The sequence below is a fragment of the Chelonia mydas genome, chromosome 4 (assembly GCF_015237465.2).
Source record: "Chelonia mydas isolate rCheMyd1 chromosome 4, rCheMyd1.pri.v2, whole genome shotgun sequence".
NCBI classification, from domain to species: domain Eukaryota; kingdom Metazoa; phylum Chordata; order Testudines; family Cheloniidae; genus Chelonia; species Chelonia mydas.
Window position 1 is genome coordinate 41573636 of NC_057852.1, and position 20075 is coordinate 41593710.

The 20075-nt window shown below is 41.2% G+C and overlaps 1 protein-coding gene across 26 annotated transcripts in view; it reads left to right on the forward strand.

Annotated features, from left to right (window-relative positions):
- KIAA1109 (KIAA1109 ortholog) overlaps positions 1–20075 on the forward strand; it is a 226017-nt gene that overhangs the window by 45762 nt on the left and 160180 nt on the right. For all 26 annotated transcript variants that reach the window (XM_043545479.1, XM_043545461.1, XM_043545464.1 and 23 more), the window contains 5 exons: positions 806–992; positions 3458–3539; positions 4598–4791; positions 13051–13130; positions 18286–18436. In XM_043545479.1, the coding sequence (XP_043401414.1) occupies positions 806–992; positions 3458–3539; positions 4598–4791; positions 13051–13130; positions 18286–18436 (694 nt within the window). The remainder of the gene's footprint in view (positions 1–805; positions 993–3457; positions 3540–4597; positions 4792–13050; positions 13131–18285; positions 18437–20075) is intronic.

A 20075-nucleotide genomic window follows, 5' to 3' on the forward strand; every position in this document is an offset into this window, starting at 1 on the left:
GATAGATCATCTCAAAGGCTTTCAGACCATTTCACCATAGAGTGCCAGATCACAACGTTCAGCAATATACGTGAAAATGTGTCGTGAGAAGATAGTTTTCTCTGTATGCACATTCAATTCTTGTCATCTGATGACGCAGGCAATGTTGTAACCATTTTGGTGTTGACTTTTTTCATATAGGAACTTGAGTGAGGTGATAAATTTATTTTCTGTAAGCCATTGAATGTGGTATAAACTTTGGATCATTGCTGTCCCACGTAGGAGTCAAAAAGTTGAGTAAAGAAATAAAGCTCTGAAGTATGCTTAGTAATGAAGAAATCACTCGTAATGGCAGTATTGTACTATTTAGTTTGCTTATTGCATACTTGACTCTTCAATTTGGGGAAGCATCACCACTGAAATTGTAATATACTGAATTAATATTAAAATGTGCATGTTTAATACTGGCATATTATGTCTTCTACTTTTTAATGACTAATTTAGTAACCTACATAAACAACTTTGTGTAATGTAAATTCTATTTTTTTTCTATAATAGCTTGGCAAAAGTCAAAATACTGTCACTGTTAGAAACTAAATCAGGGTCCTTTTTGCATATTCAGCAAATTTTGTGAAGAAATTTTTGTTGTGCGTTGTCTGGATTTTTCTTTTTACATCTGTTTAATATGTACTTCAATATTTGTTTTCTGCAATGTAGAGTTCATTTTCCAAACTATTTATGCACTTTTGAAGAATTTGCTTGAATTATGGAGAGGAACTGCTGAGTAGAATCAGAAGTATTTTCCTTTTCCTCTTTTACTTTATAGATCCAAAAGCAGAAACTAGACTGTATATCATGGTGAATGACTTTGAATTTCACGTCTACAACCGCTCTGCCCTTTATGGACAACTTCAGGAATTATTTGGTCTGGATCCAACAATAATTCCATCAAGGAAAGAGGATGAAAAAGCACAAGAAAATGGAAGAGAGACAACACGCTCCAATCTCGAAAGGTAAAATATTACATCCCCACTTCAGTATTCAGTGAATGTTTGTCTATATCAAAATTCTGCCATACCTTTGAGTTTCAGTTCAGCACTATTTGCTCGGAAGAGGCCAATAGAGGAAATGCAAGGCGGTGTTGGGCAAGAAAAAAGATTGCCTTGATGTATGTTTGGGAATGTGCACAGCACTGGCCCTCATCTGCATAAAGGGGTTTTATTCTTGAGGCTGACAATTCCAGTGTTTCAATGGATCATACTTATGGGAGATCAAGATTGTCCAGGATTAGATGGTATCCTAGGTAAACTGGGCCAGTTTCATGTTGGGTACTGAAAGAACCTAAACCTTGAATTTGACCTGGTATTCCATAAGGTGCTAGTGAAGAGAACCGAGCACTGGGGTGGTGTACTCTCACCAGCCTGTGTTACTAAACAAATGTACTGTTCTATTCTGAACCAACTATCGCTCTTTTAAAGCTGATACTTTTGTCTGGTTTCATACAGATACAAGAAATTACAGTATTTAAGCCTGAAGGTTACACATGAATTGATCAGTGATTAAGTCCAATCCAGGAGGAAGAGGAACAGTCTTTTTTCCAATCAGAAATGGAAGTGTTCCCCCGTGCGCTGCTGCGCACCCATCCCCTCCCCCCCCCCCCCCCCCCCCCCCCCCCCCCGGTTTCTGCCCAGTTGTTCTTTTGTGTCAGAGACGAGGGAGGAAGTATTTGCTCCCTACCTCTTAGAATAGTCCAGCGGGACAGACCACAAATCTTGTTGATCTCCAGGAATAAGACCATGTAATTGGAAGCAGTTGAGTCACATTTCTGCCTGGGAGGGAGAGAATGTTGAGCCGGGATGGGCAAACTTTTTGGCCCGAGGGCCACATTGGGGTTGCAAAACTGTATGGAGGGCCAGGTAGGGAAGGCTGTGCCTCCCCAAACAGCCTGGCCTCCACCCCCCCCACAGAACCCCTCTACCCATCCAACCCCCGCTGCTCCTTGTCCCCTGACAGCCCCCTCCTGGGACCTCCCACCCCTATCCAACCCCCCGGGACCTCCTCCCCTATCTAACCCCCTCTGCTCCCTGTCCCCGGACTGCCCCGACCCCTATCCACACCACCACCACCTGACAGGCCCGCTGGGACTCCCATGCTTATCCAAGCCCCCTGTTACCCATCCCCTGATCGCCTCCGCCCCATCCAACTGCCCTCTGACAGGCCCCCCTGGGACTCCCACACCTGTCCAACTGCCCCCCGATCCCTGTTCCCTGACTGCCCACTGGGACCTCTCGCCCCGGCCCCAGCCCCCTTACCATGCCGCTCAGAGCAGCATGTCTGGCAGCGTGCTGCCTGGTCAGAGCCAGACACGCTGCCACACTCCCCTGCAGGAGTGCGCAGCCCCGCTGCCCAGAGCGCTGCCCGCGTGGCTGCGGGGGAGAGGGGACACCGGGGAGGGGCCGGGGGCTAGCTTCCCCGGCGGGGAGCTCAAGGGCTGGGCAGGACGGTCCCGCGGGCCGTAGTTTGCCTACCTCTGATGTAGAGTATATAGAAGATCGTCTCCAGGCCTAGACCCTGGTAGCACAATCGAGCCCTATGTTAAGTATAAGACAATCTGCATATAAGAGGTCTTAATTGCCTGAATATTTTCTGTTCAGCACTCATGTTCTTAAGTTTTGTTTTAGCAAGCTAATAGACAGGAGTGTTTTTGATGACTAATTATTTAAATATGTCTTAAAATGAGAACTTCCTTTTTCATGGGTGTTACAGCTCTCATTACATACTTTTAAATTGTAAAATTCTCCCATTTAAGATTTGCATAATTAAAAGGTAGAGGGGGAAATTAAAATTATAAGATAAATGGAATGCTGAGATGTCCTAATGTATAGGACACTAATTCTCTAGAAAAGGCAGTGTACAAAATCAGTTGAAACTTCAACAACCTTTAAGACAAAAACAAAAGAATATTCACATCTGTTGGCTTTTTCTTTCAGTTTAGAACAGCTAGAACTACTGCAGTACAAGGCATTTCCAGGGGATTAATAGCATGAGGCTCTGAAGAAGGCCATTAACTCTTCCTAGTCAGTCACTTTTCTTCAGGTAGTGCTGTGCTGAAGTCATTATGCCTTAATGGAAAATCTGACAGACAATAAATCATAATATCTAGTACAATGTGTGCAGTGCTAGAAGTAATGAGTAACTTCTCTTCCTTGCTGCTTAAGTTTGACTGTCCTCAAGATTATCTGTAATATTTAAAAACAGGGTTTGATCTTCCTTTTAGATATGTGTGATTATTGTTGCATATCTTGTAAAATTGATTATTGCACATATTTGTTAAACCATAGCATCTTTTAATGAGAGATCTGGTGATGACCCCTGTGTAGCAAAACAAAGATTGAGTCATGAAAGCTTTTAGTTCTGATTTTTCTTGTTTATGTCCATTACATATATTTGAATATAGATTTGATTTTTTGTCTTTTAGTGTTAAAGTAAAAACAGAATCTCAAGACCCTTCCTCTTCATGGAGATCCCTTATTCCTGTAATCAAAGTCAATGTTAGCACAGTAAGTGACATATTCCCCATTTGGTGTGTAAATAAATAAATGCCTTTAAGTTGTGGAAACTTTAAAATTCACTTTTACAGTTGTGACTTCATTATTACCATAATTTAATTCTTTATTTCTGACATGCTTTTATTTGAATCATGAAGGTAGTTTCAATTGGCTTTATTTTATTTTTTTTTCAGCACAAATTCTGCTACCCTTATAAAAGCCCATTTACTCTGGATTTTCAACCACAGATTTTTGTGTGATTTTTTTTTTTCTCTTTTAAATATGAGACTAACAAATTAACTAGGTGGCTTATTTACTGAAATTATTTATTTCCATGTCACTTTTAATATAGGTATTAGGATCTTTTTAAAATCAGTGGATTTTTCTGGTACCAGGTGAATTCAGAATAGTGCTCAACAGCTTTTGTGATATGTCATAGTACATTGTAAATTATCACAGAATCTGAAATTCTCGATTACCTATTGTTCTACAATGATCAATTTTTTTTTTTGTAGTGCTGCTGTTTGAATGTAATTCAGCATTAATGATGTAGGATCTTCATACTCCTTCAAGGGGACACCTGGGTCAGGGCTGCAGGTTTGGACACATGGAGTAAAGTCCTGGTCCCATTGTGTATATCTACATTGGAATAAAAAACCTGTGGCACAGAGTCCCAGCACCTGGGTCACTTGACTAGGGCTTGTGGGGCTCAGGCTCACGGGGATAAAAATGGCAGTGTAGATGTTCGGGTTGGGCTGCAGCCAGGGTTCCAAAACCCCACAAGGGCAAGAATCCCAGAGCCTGGGCTCCAGCCCAAGCCTGAATGTCTACACTGCCTATTTTCAGCCCCATGTGACCAAGCCAACTGACATGGGTCAGCCGCAGGCATGCCACGAGTCTTTTATTGTAGATGTGCCCACCGAAGTAAGTGGAAGTTTTGCCACCGCCTTCACTGTGGCTAAGATTTCACTCATAGTTTTTACTGGCATGGTAGACTGGTTCATTACTCTGTGTAAGTAGTGTAAACTAAGCAGTGCAAAATAAAGTAATTCATCTTTCTTTTAACTTAGGGTCGCTTGGCATTTGGGAATCATTATCAGCCACAAACACTGTGCATTAACTTTGATGATGCTTTCTTAACATACACCACGAAACCACCTTCAAGTCACCTTGACCAGTTTATGCACATTTTGAAAGGAAAACTGGAAAATGTCAGAGTCATGTTAGTTCCCAGTCCAAGATACGTTGGTCTTCAAACTGATGAGTAAGATTTTATTTTTAAGCATCCAGATGAAATCTGACATTTTAGCCTGTTCTTTTGCTGCTGTTGTAGATTGACTTTTTTTTTTTTTTTTTTTTTTTTTTTTTTTTTAAAGACTGCCTTTTGTTTCTGTTAGTATGGTCTTATTTTCTTCGTGCCATTGTGTCTAGTTAGATACACCTTTGCCTCTAGAGAGACTTTGGACATTTGACATTTAACAGAGTAATATTTATAGAGAGACGTGCAAGAGTTACTGCTGTTTTGCTATGACCTTAAAACTCTTCTGTGCACTTTTTGCTATGTTTGATTAGTATCTCTCATTAATTAAATAAACCCATGTTATTTCAATTAAGTTCTGCCACAAGCTGCTTGCTGCTAAAGCCTATGTCTGCAGCTGTAAGTTTTAGGACAAATACAGGCTGAGCTGTTGACTTGCATATAGTCACTTTATATACAGTTATAGCTATTGAAAATAGTGAAAAATGTGAAATTATATGATAAGCTGCACCATGTTAGTTATAGTAGGAAGTCAAAAAGTTTTGAGGAACATGATCTTAAGGAATCCTCAAGACTGTCAAACCCCAAACTAAACTACCTTTTAAATTTTTATTGCAATTCTGTTTATTATCAGGGGCTATTACTGAACTTCCTTAAATTTAAAATAAGGGTTGTAATCTGACTGATTTAACATGAGAAAAATGGTTACCTGACTTATGATACAGTGGTAAATCCAGATAAAATGTGGATTATATATGTAATGCAGGTTATTGATTCTTACACTTCTGCATTTCCTGCTCCTTGATAGAACACAGTTCTGAAAAAATTCTGAGCAGAGATGACAGGCAAAGGAAGGAAATTGCAAGCTGCATATGGTGGCTGGATACCATAGCAATGCGCACAGTATATGTGCCTAGATGGAAACAGTACAATGTGCACACATTTTTGCAGTGAAACAGTATGAACATGTAGACAGGCACAAAATTCTGTCTACCGTGACAAGGGTCCTTAAGTAGATTTTTTTCTAGCAATATTTTATGTGCAAACAGACCCTTTAAGGCAAAGCTGTTTCATTTTCAGGTCTTAAAAATGTTGTTTGCTCAACAGAAGGTAAATTCCGTGTAATATCCCTGGAAAATAGTGTGTGTTTGTCTGGTCTTATTCTATATATGATTAGTCATACATATACACACCATCCAGCATTTTCTGGAGGATGCCTCATTGAATTGAGGAGTAAATTTTTGAATTTCAGCATGCTGGTCTTAGTTGAGGTAAGTGTAAGTTAAGAGTTTACTATCATACATAAGTCAGAAATAAGTTTGTCTTTTTAACTTTTGAAGATACAATATAAGATGTCCTTTTAATTTTAAAAAAACCTTCATCCTTTTTACCTACTCTGGAACTAGAACTGCCAACAGTCCAGATTAAGGTGATTAGGTTTTTTTTGTTGAGCCATCAAAAACTAGAGAACGTTGGCAGGAAATCCTTCCTGAGTTTTGCGCTGCTTAGCTTCACACCGTCACTTACAGCATTGCCATTCTGTAAATATTGTTTTATTTTTGTGTGTCGTGTTTGATTCCTGAAAAGACACATGGTCAAACAGGGACTCATTGTGGAGGGATATGGAGATATGCCTTTTTGTATAGCTAACTGTATCCTAAATGTTCAGTTAATCCAACCCTAATTCTTGTCATGGGAACACTGTTTGAAAGCAATGTTTTTCTCCAAAAAACCTTTAAAAAGATGGAGTCCTTTAGACATTCCTTCAGTATCCTTCTAGACCAGTACTGAAGCCTATGTAGCTAGGGATTGATACCCTGATCTGATTGGTACCCTCACTGAAGATGAAAGTTTAAGGATTTTTAATACTCTTAAACTAGTGCCTGATAGCCTTATATCTTATTGGACTGACGCTCAACTAGTGATTCTTTCAGTGACTGCTCATTGTAATACTGTGAATATAATTATCAGGAAAGAATTATATTTCAGTTTATGGCTTGTTCTTTGTAGATCCCAGCCTGTTTGGACCTCTTTATTTATTTTTTAAAGCTGAAAATTTTTGACTTCACTTTAGCCTAGACTCACAAGAATGTCACAACGTACAGAGGTTCTGACTGAATTAAGATTTTCTTGAAATGCTAATTGTATGAAAGACGTTTTTGTTTTAGGATTGTTCATATTGTGGTGGGGCACTGGGGTAGAGTTAAGATAACTGCAACAACTGTAATTCATCATTTCTGTACTTTCAAATGTTCAGGAGTTTGTGTAGCTTTAACTTTGAAATATTTGGCTTTCTGTCCTTGTATGTATTTACAACCCTGACTCCAAGAATGAATTATCTGTCTGCATTGTATGTGTATAATATATCTTTTGGTTTATAAAGTATTCCCGAGTTTCTGTGTGTATGAAACACACACGTTCAGCCTTGCTGTTTCTAAGTATAGGAGAAGGCTGAGAAATTCCTCTGTGAGGGAGAATAAATAGAGAGTAGCTAACTTTAAATTCTCTCAGAAAATAACCAAGGAATTTTCTTCAGCTGGTACTGAAAATAAACTAACAAGATTAATGCAAAATAGAATTAACATATTCAAGTTATTAGCTTGTTCCCCTGTTTCCGCTAAGGATCCTCCTTTGTTCCCTTTGGTAAGTTAATGCAGGCTGACATCCAAAGCTGCCTCCCTCCCTGCAAAACTAATGGATACCTAGAGCTGGCTTGATATGGAAAAATAGACTGTTTCTGACTTGAGTAGCACTGTGAGTCGTGATCCTACAGGAAACTCAGCCACACTATTTCTATATGCAGGTGGCTACTTATCTGGCCTGAGTCAGCTACTGTGTTTCTCAACTCTCCTGCAACAGAACACCAGACTCTGGCAGGGCACGGGTGCAAAAGAGATCCTGTTTCATAGGGTATGTAAGCAGTGAGAGGAGAAAAGACATACTGAAAGGAAAAAAGAGAGGCATAGAAAATGAGAGAGAATCCAGGTGGATTCAGGAAGAACAAGTAAAAACACAAATGGAGAAGAGAAAAAACAAGAAGGGAGGACTTCAACTTGCAGATGCAGGGAAGAAAATGCAGGAAAGGAATAGGACAGAGAGCAAAGTAAAAAGAAACGTAGAAGCATAAATGCAGTCTTCTCCTGTGCTGCCGTTCATTGTAAGTTGTTCTGTTTTTTCTCCTGAAAATGGAACAGAGTGTAGAGGTAAAGGAGATGGGGATGGTGGTATTTGGCTTAAGTGGGAGAGAGGAGGAGTTGGCCCCTTCTCTTATTTATTCCTTCTGTCAGCTGGTATAGCTTTTCTATGTGCATCTCTTTGTCTCTCTTCCCTCCCCCCTTCCCACTTCAAATGGCTTTTATGGATTTGTCAGACATGAAGTTACTGGAATATGTGTGTCATTTTTTGGTAGACTCTTTTCTTAACTTCTCAAAATTCTTAAAGTTTAATTCTTAAACTTAATTCTTAAACTTAAAAGTGAAAACACTAAGGTTGCAAAGTTAAATGCTCATTCAGAATATGCAAAAGTTTTAGTTTCACATGCCCCTTTATGTGTATATGCATTACGGTAGTTCTGATTACACAAACATAACTTTAGCAAGCACATTTTTTTATAGCCTTAGATACACGTGTGTACTACTATGTGTTAGGGTTGTCAACTTTCTAATTGCACAAAACTGAATGCTCTTGCCCTGCTGCCTTCCCTGCCCTTTCCTGAGGTCCCACCTCTTCTCTGAGGCTTCACCTCCTGCTCACTCCATCCCTCCTCCCTCTGTCGCTCACTCTCCCCCATCCTCACTCATTTGCTCATTTTCAGTAGGCTGGGGCAGAGGGTTGGGGTGCGGGCTCTGTGGTGGGGTTGGGGATGAGGGGTTCGGGGTGTGGACTCCGGGAGGGAATTTAGGTGCGGGAGAGAGCTCAGGGCTGGGGGTTGGGGCGTGGCAGGGGGTGAGGATTACGGGCTCTGGGAGGGAGTTTTGGTGTGGGAGGAGACTCAGGGCTGGGGCAAGGGGTAGGGGTGTGGGAGGGGTTTCGGAGTGCGGGCTCTGGGCGGCGCTCACCTCAGCTGGCTCCCCGCAAGTGGCAACATGTTCCTCGACTCCTAGGCGGAGGTGTGGCCAGATGGCTCTGCGCACTGCCTCCGCCTGCAGGCGCCGCCCCTGCAATTCCCATTGGCCATGGTTCCTGGCCAATGGGCACTGCGGAGACGGCGCTTGGGGCGGGGTGGGGGCAGTATACAGAACCCCCGTGGCGGCCTAATAGCCGAGGGACATGTTGCTGCTTCCAGGGAGCCATGCGGAACCAGGTAGGGAGCCTGCCAACCCACACCAACTGGACTTTTAACAGCCCAGTCAGTGGTGCTGACTGGATCCACCACGGTCCTTTTTTGACCAGGCTTTCCGTCGAAAACTGGACACCTGGCAACCCTACTATGTGTGCCAGATACGAATCTTGGAATACCATATGTGAGAAAGACACAGTAAACTATACTTGTACAACGTACTTCAGTTTAAATAAACACAGAGAAATAATGAAAAATTGCTGGCATATATTGGCCACATATGTCTGCAGCTAAATGACCTTCACAGTTAACTTCATTCCTTGCATCTAGTCTAATTCATATGTGTGCACATCTAAGTTCACTTTTTTGATCCTAAGTGGTGTGTTTGCGGAGGTTCTTTCCTGCAGATCTGGCAAAGAAGAACGCTTATCTGTACACTTTGGAAAATTCACTGTAGCAGATCTCCTTTAACAGCCACCTTAAGGGGAGCGAAGCATTCTGGTCTCAAGCCTGTGTACACCTGAAACAGGAGGCCGTACCTACTACATTCGTCAGTGTGTGGCAAAGTGAGCCATGCCTGCATGCACAGTATTGTCGTCTTAGCTGTCTGCAAAAATCTCATCTGCAAAGTGTGTGCATGTGTGTGACATGCCATTTTCAAAGTGTCATAGTTCAGTGAAAACCAAACTAATTTTAATCAGAATGTTCAAAGGTGCTTTCTTCCATTAAGGCTATTTCTATACCATACTCAATCTTTCTATCCCAGACCACCACATCTGTGGGCTGCTGAAGGTGAAAGGTAGTTTCCTCCTTCCCCTTTCCTCTCTCTTATGAACAAAATTTGATTTTTTTAAAGTCATCTAGAGGCAGAGCTCAATTCATGAAAATTTTAGCCTCAAAAGTGAAAGCTCTGGAAAATTATAAATGAATAGAAATGGTAATGCATCTTTAACTCTGGTGGTTTCTGTTTATGATGGTGTAGCTGTAAGGAAAATAATTTCATATTTCCCCCTCTAGGATGTAAATGGCCAGATTACCCTGCATCTGAAATGGCTTGTGCTAAATAGATCTATGTATTCCTAACAAAAGAGACATCGTATAAGGTTGTAATTAACCATAGGAATTCTAATGTTCTAAAGATGCATGGGATTAAGAAAACTAGGAATATAGATTTGTTTTTGTCACCATTTTTTAATGAAAGTATTCACTTTCCTATGTTTCATTTATGTCCTTTTAGAAAGGGTATATAGTACAGCCGTGTCAAGGTAACAGTGTTTTATCAGATAATCTTACTTCATGACTCCTCCTATAAAGTTACAGGAAAAATACCAGATTTGGACATACACTATTATACTAATGGTCTAATTACTGAAGATGATCTGTCCCTGTGGCCCTGAATGCTATTTTTGTAGGAAAACAATTAACAAATAAAAGAATAGAATGTAGGACAAGGAGAATGTTAAAGAGTTGCTAAGTAAATGGAAATTAAAAGTGGGGCTTCATTAGTTGATTATGGAATAAGGTAACATACAAGTCTCTCTTTGTGTGAGCATAAGTATCTCAAACTGAACCTGATATTTCAATACGTTCGTTAAATCATCCTTCAAGTTGCTTTAATTTAAAATATTTTAACTGACCTGCATTTTGAGAACTGATTTGAAAGAAAAAAAGACTATAGAATGGTTTCTTATTAACGTTTGAACTTTTAAAATGGTGCAGGTTATTTAAACAGTTTTATATTTTGTATTGTAACAAAGCACATAACTATTTTTCTGTTAATGTTTTATTACTGTGCTAGTTTACAATCAGATATTATGTTTCCATACTACCAGTGACACCAATGATGTCCTGTCATAAAGGGAAGGGTAAACACTTCTAAATCCCTCCCGGCCAGAGGAAAAACCCTTTCACCTGTAAAGGGTTGAAAAGCTAAGATAACCTCGCTGGCACCTGACCAAAATGAACAATGAGGAAACAAGATACTTTCAAAGCTGGAGGGGGGGGACAACAAAGGGTTCTCTCTGTCTGTGTGATGCTTTTGCCGGGACCAGAGCAGGAATGCAGGTCAGAACTCCTGTAAAAAGTCAGTAAGCAATCTAGTTAGAGATGAGTTAGATTCTGTTTTGTTTAAATGGTTGATAAAATAAGTTGTGCTGAATGGAATGTATATTCCTGTTTTTGTATCTTTTTGTAACTTAAGGTTTTGCCTAGAGGGATTCTCTATGTTTTGAATCTGATTGCCCTATAAGGTATTTACCATTCTGATTTTACAGAGGTGATTCTTTTACTTTAATTAAAATTCTTCTTTTAAGAACCTGATTGCTTTTCATTGTTCTTAAGATCCAAGGGTTTGGGTCTGTGTTCACCTATGCAATTTGGTGAGGATTTTTATCAAGCCTTCCCCAGGAAAGGGGGTGTAGTGCTTGGGGGGATATTTTGGGTGGGAGACGTTTCCAAGTGGGCACTTCCCCTGTTCTTTGTGTAATACTTTGGTGGTGGCAGTGTTTAACTTAAGCTGGTAAGAATAAGCTTAGGGGGTCTTTCATGCAGGTCCCCACATCTGTACCCTAGAGTTCAGAGTGGGGAAGGAACCTTGACATGTCCTTATTCAGAAAAAACAGTAATGACCAATGAAAAGAGACTTAAATACCAAAAATTAGGTTTATTTTCAGAAATCGCTTATGCTTTGTGTGGTAAGAAATGCTCTTACTCATGTGAACTTTCTTAATGCTGCACTAAGTGTGAGATCTCACTGCACTGCTCGTTGCACTGGTGTGTTAACAATTTGCCTTCTCCTAAGGCCTCTGTTGTCCCTCATTCTGAAACTTCAAATAATGTAAAAAGCTATATACTATATTTTTTTCTTTTCTCCTCCGCTACTTCCCAAATATATCTGTTGTGGTGATATCATGGTTAAAACGCTAGACTGGAAATCAAGGTCTGGGGTGAAATCCTTTCTCCTGGGCCAGCCCCTTGAGGCTGGGTAAAAAGGGCCAGAGCAACATAAAGGGGTCCTAAAGGACCTATATTCAGTCAGGGAAGGGATTCTCTTCTGGCTGATGCTGCAGAATACAGTCATGAGGCTGCTTCCTGATGACCTCCTTGCAAGACCTGGTGAAGAGGGTGTGGTGAGTATGAGGAGGCTATGTTGGGGGTGCACATGTAGTGATTCCGGGCAATAATGGAGCCCGTAGGGCTGCATACAGAGACTGCTGTCATTTAGACAGTCCTGAGGGTCTGGCTAAGTTACAGTAGGGACCTATGCAGCCTCTGGAGCAGCCCACGATTGGGAGATTGCATAGATAACTTAAAACCACCATAGCCCTCACTTGTTAGGGGTTGAGAGTTCTGTGGTGCATCTCCTAGAGGCACAGCACAGAATCTGACCCCTATGCTTTTTGTTTCTGCTATAGACTGTGGCTTTAAGCAACTTCTCTGTTTTCTGAGTTTCCCCACCTATATAATGGGATACATACCTGCTTTATAGAAAGTTTTTGAGGTTTAATTCATTGTCTGTAAAACGCTTTGAGATCATGAGTTGGAAGCTACTATGGAACCACAAAATACTTATTAGAATTACTCTGCACTAGCAGAGAGGTCAGCCACTGAACCTGCTGCACTATTCCTACAATATTGGAGGCTTTGAAAGGAACTGATTAGTAAGAGACCTGAGGCTTTCCTCAGATCTGGGTAACCTGGAGGATATTTTATAGTACTATTATTAGGCCATTCGCAGCCAAAAATATATTTTCTGTACAAATGCCTTTCTAAAAGTGGATTAGTTACTACTTATGGCAAGTTTATCTATTTTTTTCTAAGATTGTTTAAGTACTTAAATTACTTCTGAGCTTACAGCTGAGCATGACCTGCACTCTCTTTTTCAGGATACCCAAAAATTCAAATTTAGCTTTATTTAAATTCTTAACAGTTAATTTCTTGTAGGATACATTTCATTATTGACCTAACCCTTTTTCCCCCTACAACAGACCACCAAGGTTAATGGGAGAAGGCTTTGTTGTAATGCAGTCCAATGATGTTGACATCTACTATTACATGGATGAACCAGGTATCTTCTGTTAAATAATAGTGTTGTTTACATAATTTGTGTACTGTTTATTTATCAGGACTTACTATACCATTAGTTTTAATGTCTTACTATTGTCTTTCTGGAATGCTGAAAGAATTTTTTTGATCTTCAGCTTAGAAGAGTTAGCACAGGATGTGAGACCATAAAAATGTCGCAAGAAAGTGTATGGAATGTCCCTGCCCTCTTAAGTGTTATCTACTAAATTTTCATGTTGTTGTCATTGAAATGAACAGGTGGGCAGGTTCCACTGACATAAATGGAAAAGAGTACTGTTTTATATTTTGAGTCGAAAAAATGTTTTTAACAGTATATATTAGCTGTTGTGCTTTACAATGAATATTGTCAACATTTAGATAAACCCAATATCCAGGCTTCTCTCTGCAAGTCTGAAGAAGGTAAGACCCTGGAGGTGGGATTTTCAGAATGGCATCAATGGGAGTTTGGTGCCAAACTCTCCTCACACACTTCTAAAAATGCCAAATTTTCAGTGCCTACCATTAAACTACTTAAAACTGTATTTAAGCATCCACATAGAAATCACCTGATTTGTAAAACCATGCTAAGCAAACCTAACTCCTGGTGAAATCAGTGGGAACTGCAGATGTTTTTGAAAATCAGTCCAGTCCTACGTTGGTGTATAAGGTCTTGTGTACACAGGGAAATTTTTTCAGTATGACCTAAGGTGTGAATTTAATCCAATATAGTACCACTGTAGCCTCCTGTGTAGATGCTCTTATTTTGGGATAGTGGGTTGTTTTTGGCATAGCTTTTGTCACTTCGGAAGGAGTTTATAACTAGACTGGTATAACTGGTCATTTTTTCCCCAAGTAGACAAGTCTTTAATATAGCTTTATGAGCTCAACTTGAGGCACGCAGGTTAGAAAACTTTGGCCTAAGGGGTCTTGAACACAAGGGATAGGATTTTCAAAATTGCTCATTGTTGGCCTATCTCTGCCTACATTGAAGTAAATGGCAAAAATCCAACCATATTTAATTGGAAGGTTTTACTAGGAAAATTTCTACCAGCATACAGCTGCGGACATTGCTATCGCTAGTTTGTATTCACATTTGACTATCTTTGCTGGTGCAGCACGCCCGCACGCTGACAGGTTGTATTGGCAAAAGAAGGGCAGCATGGTGATTACACATCCCAGTGTTCCCAGGGCCATAGTTCAGTGCATTTCCTTCTAAGAAATCTTTTGGCAGTGCATTGTGGATTGGCAGTGCATTGTGGACTGCCAGTGCTCTTCTCAGGCAATTGTGGGAGTTGGAGGATCAAATTCCCGCAGTTCCCTCTGTTACATCCCATAATCTTCTCTTCCTCATGCTGGTTTTCCATCTCGCTGTCAGAGTCATGGATGCGGAACAGATCAGCAGAGCTGGCTTGTCTGTTTTAGAGACAGAGCAGCTGATTGTTCTGTACTTATGGAGCTACAAGTACTATCACAGCTGGGTCTGCAGTAGAGAAAATGAGAAAACTGAAGAGGTGTGGATAATGTGGAAAGTGAATAAAAGTCACCAGCTGCTGCAGGCACTCACTGACCAGCTGCACACTATGGAGCAGCAGTTTCTGGGCCTGTGAAATGAGCACCGAATGGTGGGATTGGCTCGTGATGCAAATCTAGATGATCAGTAGTGGCTTTAGAATTTTCATATGTGGAAGCCCACATTCCTGGAGTTGTGTGCCAGGCTCACACCATCCTTTCAGCACAGAGACCCCAAAACAAGGGCTGCTTTGACAGTAGAGAAGTGGGTGGTGATTGCTGCTCCGAAAGGTTTACTCTTTAGGGAATTTAGTACCAAAAAGTTAAAAATTCTGCACACAATATTTTAAAATTCTGCATATTTTATTTGTCAAAATAACACAATATAATCATACCGTTTTCAGTTATTTTGGTAATTTAGTTCAAAATACCTGTCAGCAAGTACAGACAACAAAGATGATTCAGGAAATGTTTTTTGACAAATAGGTTTCTTACTAGACATATTATCTCATCTATATGGCTCCACAGAGCTGATAGCAATACTAATATTTCCATGTATGCCAAGCAGAGAAGACTTTAAAACCCACGGCTGGTCCATGCCAGCCAACTTGGGCTTACAGGGCTCAGCCTGTGGGGCTTTGTTTCATTGCTGTTCAGACTTCCGGGCTTGGACTAGAGCTGGAACTCTGGGACGCCCCCCCTTTCCCCCCCCCCCCCCCCCACCAGGCCAGCTGCAGGTTTTTCTTTGCTGTGTAGACATACCCTAAAGAGCAGTACATCTTCAGGAGTGAAGTTAGGGCATGATCTGGCACAGCACTTAAATATGTGCATAAAGTAGAGCACGTGAGTATCCCCATTGAAACTAATTTTTGCCAGCTTCCATCCTTAGTGAATGGCATGGCTAAGTAGTTCTCAGCATGTCACTGTAGAGTCACTGGAGTAGAAATGAAATTGTTCTAGACAATAGATTAGAAAGGAAATGGGAGTGGAGACTCCAGCATGGCAGTGGGAAGCTCAGGCCACTGACTGCACAGAGGTAGGGCGATCACCCTGCAGACCCTCCATCTCCTTTTGGGACACAGACTTGGCAGTGAGGCTGCACCTGACCCTGACACAGTGCAAGGCCTGAACTTGCCTCAGAAACACATCTGGGCCCTCCATGTCAGGTGCACCGTGTGATAGCAAGCGAGAGGGACAGAAACTCATGTTCATGCCCGGTCCTGTTCCCAGATCCAGGTGTGGGGCAAGCAAACTTAACTTGGCAGGATCCAAGTGTGGAGGGGCTTAATGTGGGGGAACCATGTATGGGATAAGAGGGTTCTGTGTGGGGCAATCTAGGTGTGGGTGGCTCTGTGGGGGGTCCGGGTGCAGGGGACTGGGGCTCTGCAGGGGGAAGGGTCCAGATGAAAGTGGTTGGGCTCAGCAGGGGGATCTGGGTGTGGGGGAGATGTGGCCTAAGCAGGGCTCAGCGGCAGGGGGAGGAGGGTTCTGGGTGCTGGTGAAGTGGGACTTGGTGGGGTGGGAGTCTGGGTGCAGCTGGTTGGGGCTTAGTGAGGTGGAGTCTGGATGCAGGGGGCGGTACTCAGCGGGGCGGGTAGGGATGTATCAGTGTGTGAGGGCATCTGGATGCATAGGGGTTGTGCAGACGGGAGGGGCAGCTCCCCATACAGTGACACCTCCCCCTATCGTTGGGGAGTGATGGGGGCAGAAAGCAGGGTCCAGGGCAGAGCTTGTTGCAACTAGGGGAAGTTCCTGTGGGTAGGTCTAACCTGGCCCCAGGAGTGGCTCGTGCAGGGGCAGAGGAGATCCCTCCCCCGCACCAGACCAGCCAGGACTAGCAGTTGGAACACAGTGCATGTTAGGAGCCACCAGCTGGGGTGTCCCCAGCCCTATCCCTCCCTGGTTGTGGCCATACCGTGATAGTGAGCAAGAGGAACAATGTCTTGTATGTACGCCTATTCCTGACCCCCAAGGTGGTGGTTTACGTCTCCTCTGGCTGCTCCCGATGCTGAACCAGATGCATCCGCTTGGGACCTCTGCCTGGAAGGGGCGCATGAATCAATTATTTTGTGGGGAAAGAGTAAAATCTTGCACAGTAGCGCAGAATTCATGTAGTCTCAGTGCTCAGTTACTGGATTGTTTGCAAGCATTCTTCTGTATGTTTGATGTATTTAATTTGAATGCATTTTTGTTTTTGAATGGATTGAATTACATTTGCCTTACTTTATTTTTATTGTACTGGAAATTTTTTTTCTTCCTGAAAAAGTTTTTTTTATTTTGAATGCATCGAAGTCCTGCTAAAGTATTTATTTGAGAACGCTTTTTGGTTGACTAAAGTATTCTTTGTTGTTTTTTGCCTGTTAATGCTACTCTGCACTCTTAAAACAAATCGGCTACTTTAAAATCTAATTCCTTTTTTCCCTGCCCACTTGCAGTTGTTTGCCATTTTGAGGGGTGTGTGAAGAACGGATAGGCGATAGTGAAGCGTCGGGGACGGTGAAGAAAGTTTGTTTTAAAAACCATGTGCAGTATGGGGGGTAATAAATTATACCTACTCTAGTCCCATTTTCAGGGGGCTCTCTCTGAGTTTGGCTGGGTCTCAGAGCTTCTTGGGTATATCTGGGCTCATGTCTCACTCCTTAGTGAGCTTTTCATCAATGTGTGGTTCTGGTGTACCCTCCTCAGGACATTATGAAGAATCCACTATTAGTCACTAGTTGCTGGGGTCCCCACTCGTTATGGCATCTAGCTCTGCATAGAGTGGCAGCTCTGAAGGGCAGCACCAAATTTTTTGTTTTCCTCCATTGACTTTTGTTAGGACTGCTGCAGTTCCTTCTCCATTGCCTAGCATTGGTACTCATCCCTGTCATATTTCAGTTTCTGCATCTCCTTTGCAATGTTGCTGTGTGAATTCTGTAGTTATACTTCCATTGCTCCTCTCCTCACTTGCTGAGGACATCCAAGACTACTTTCCTGTAGTAGGCAGCAGCACTAAAGTTCGCTGGCGTTTTAGCTGTAGCTTTACATGGAGCCATACCTGTGTGTTTGCAAAAGTGAGCTAGCAAGAACAGAGGCATTTCCAAAACACTCTGGATATTTCAAAGGGGGCACTGTGACTATTAAGCAGAAGAGTTCAAAAATTTGAGCAGAGAGTAGTCACGGTACAGTGTCATTGTGGCAATATTGCTGTAGGTGCAGTTAATACAGTGTTCACACAAGCATTGAACCAGCATAAGAGTGTCAGTAGAAGATTTATGCTGCTTAGGAAGATGATTTAACTTGACCCACAGTAGTTGAGGGTTTTGTCAGCAGGACTGAAAAGGCAGTGCTACGTGCAAAGCTGTGCTGACAGAAGTCAGGTTTTACCGCTAAAATTATGTAGTGTAGGTTCTGTGGCCTTTACTGACTTCAGTGGAGCAAAGTTAGCTGTCATTGAGTGCTTTGGAAAAATTCCTTGGATTCTTGCTTTCAGTCATATCCTTCTCTTCCTTTCTCTTTAGTCTACATGAAGGATGGTTTGACTCTTGCGTCCTGCAGTGATCTTGAATGAAACTGACATCTGCATACTTGAATTGTGTAGTGGTCTGCAAAAATTCTTCATAATTGGAAACACCTTCCTGGAGTAATGTTTACTGTATTACAAACTACAGGTCTTGTACCAGAGGAGACAGAGGAAAATAACGATGGAGAAACAACCGATGAAGACAGTAAACTGCAAGATCTGCCTCCATGTTGGGGATTAGATATTGTATGTGGGAAAGGAACAGACTTCAACTATGGACCATGGGCTGACAGGCAAAGGTATTAAACTGAATTGCATTTTTAATATTAATCTTGAATATCATTTTCTATTTGGAAATTGTAATGAAGCCTCCATTGATATTGCTGCTCAGGCTGTTAATTGTACATAGTAGACAACTAAGTATATAACAGTCAAAATATGAAATTAAAGGGCCTCTGACCTGTAGTTTAGGCCTAATAGTAGGCTCAGTATTAGCTGCTATGCATGTACTCCAGAATTTAAGGACGATTCTTCACAAAGATAATAAGCAGAACACTTAGATTTTTTTTTTTAAATCAATACATTGTATTCCTATATAATGAATGTAGTAGTTCTGATGCTGTCAAATTTCTGTATCTGTAGTAAATTTACACTTAAGTCATTAAAAAAAAAAACTCTCCACAGTTGTGCCATTTTCTGTATGTAATAAAACTGTAATGATTTTTTGGGGGAGAATTGGAGCTAAGGGATATTGTAAACTAACTCTTCCTGAATGTTTCTCTTCAGATTAGGGTAGGGAATTGATAAGGAGGAAAAGATTGTTCTGTAAATTAGAATTATTGGTGGGAACAGGCAAATGCTTGATGGAATCCCAACAAATACTTACAGGTTTGGCCTTTTGCCTTACATTACAAGCCTAGATTCTACCACCATTCCTTACTTTGGATAGCACTTTACTCTGAGAGTAATTCCACTGAAGTCAGTGGGACTGTTTACAGAGTAAGGTACAAGTTGCATAAAGGTGACAATCTGGCCATTTAAGAAAAAAATGTTGAAGAATCACATATTTGATATTCCTTTTGGATGTATGCCATTTACCCAATTTTGAAATTGTTGTGATTGACTACCTTATAGGAGTGTGAAACTGTGCAGATCATAAGGAGTATAGATAGTAAACAATATCTTGAAGTACCTAAAGGAAAGAACTTCTATGTACAGCATACTGCATTGCTGGGAACATGAAACCTCTAATTTTTAGTATCACTAAGAATATTTGCTCTCTTAAAGCACACTTCATATTTTAAAAAGAAAAGGAGTACTTGTGGCACCTTAGAGACTAACAAATTTATTTGAGCATAAATTTGTTAGTCTCTAAAGTGCCACAAGTACTCCTTTTCTTTTTGTGGATACAGACTAACACGGCTGCTACTCTGAAACCTGTGTCCATATTTTAACTTGCTCAATGATGGAGGCATGGTTGTTGAGGTGAGTTACATACTCTTTGGTCAGGTAAAGGATCCAAAGTGGTGGGTCTTTTCAAGGTATGTAAGGAGCAGAGGATGGAAGATGATAAAATACAGGTAGGATTTGATGAGAAACAGTCAAATGAAAAAAAGTCTCATTCAATTACATCATATAATGGGAGACAGCGAAAAAGTGACAAGTTTTTAAAGTGCTTATATACTAATGCTAAAAGTCTAAATAATAAGATTGGTGAACTGGAGTGCCTTGTATTAAATGAGGATATTGATATAATAGGCATTACAGAACCTTGGTGAAATGAGGATAATCAATGGGACACAGTAAAACCAGGGTATAAAATATATTGGAAGGATAGAACAGGTCGTGCTGGTGGGGGAGTGGCACTATATGTGAAAGAAAGCGTAGAATCAAATGAAGTAAAAATTTTAAATGAACCAAACTGTGCCATAGAATCTC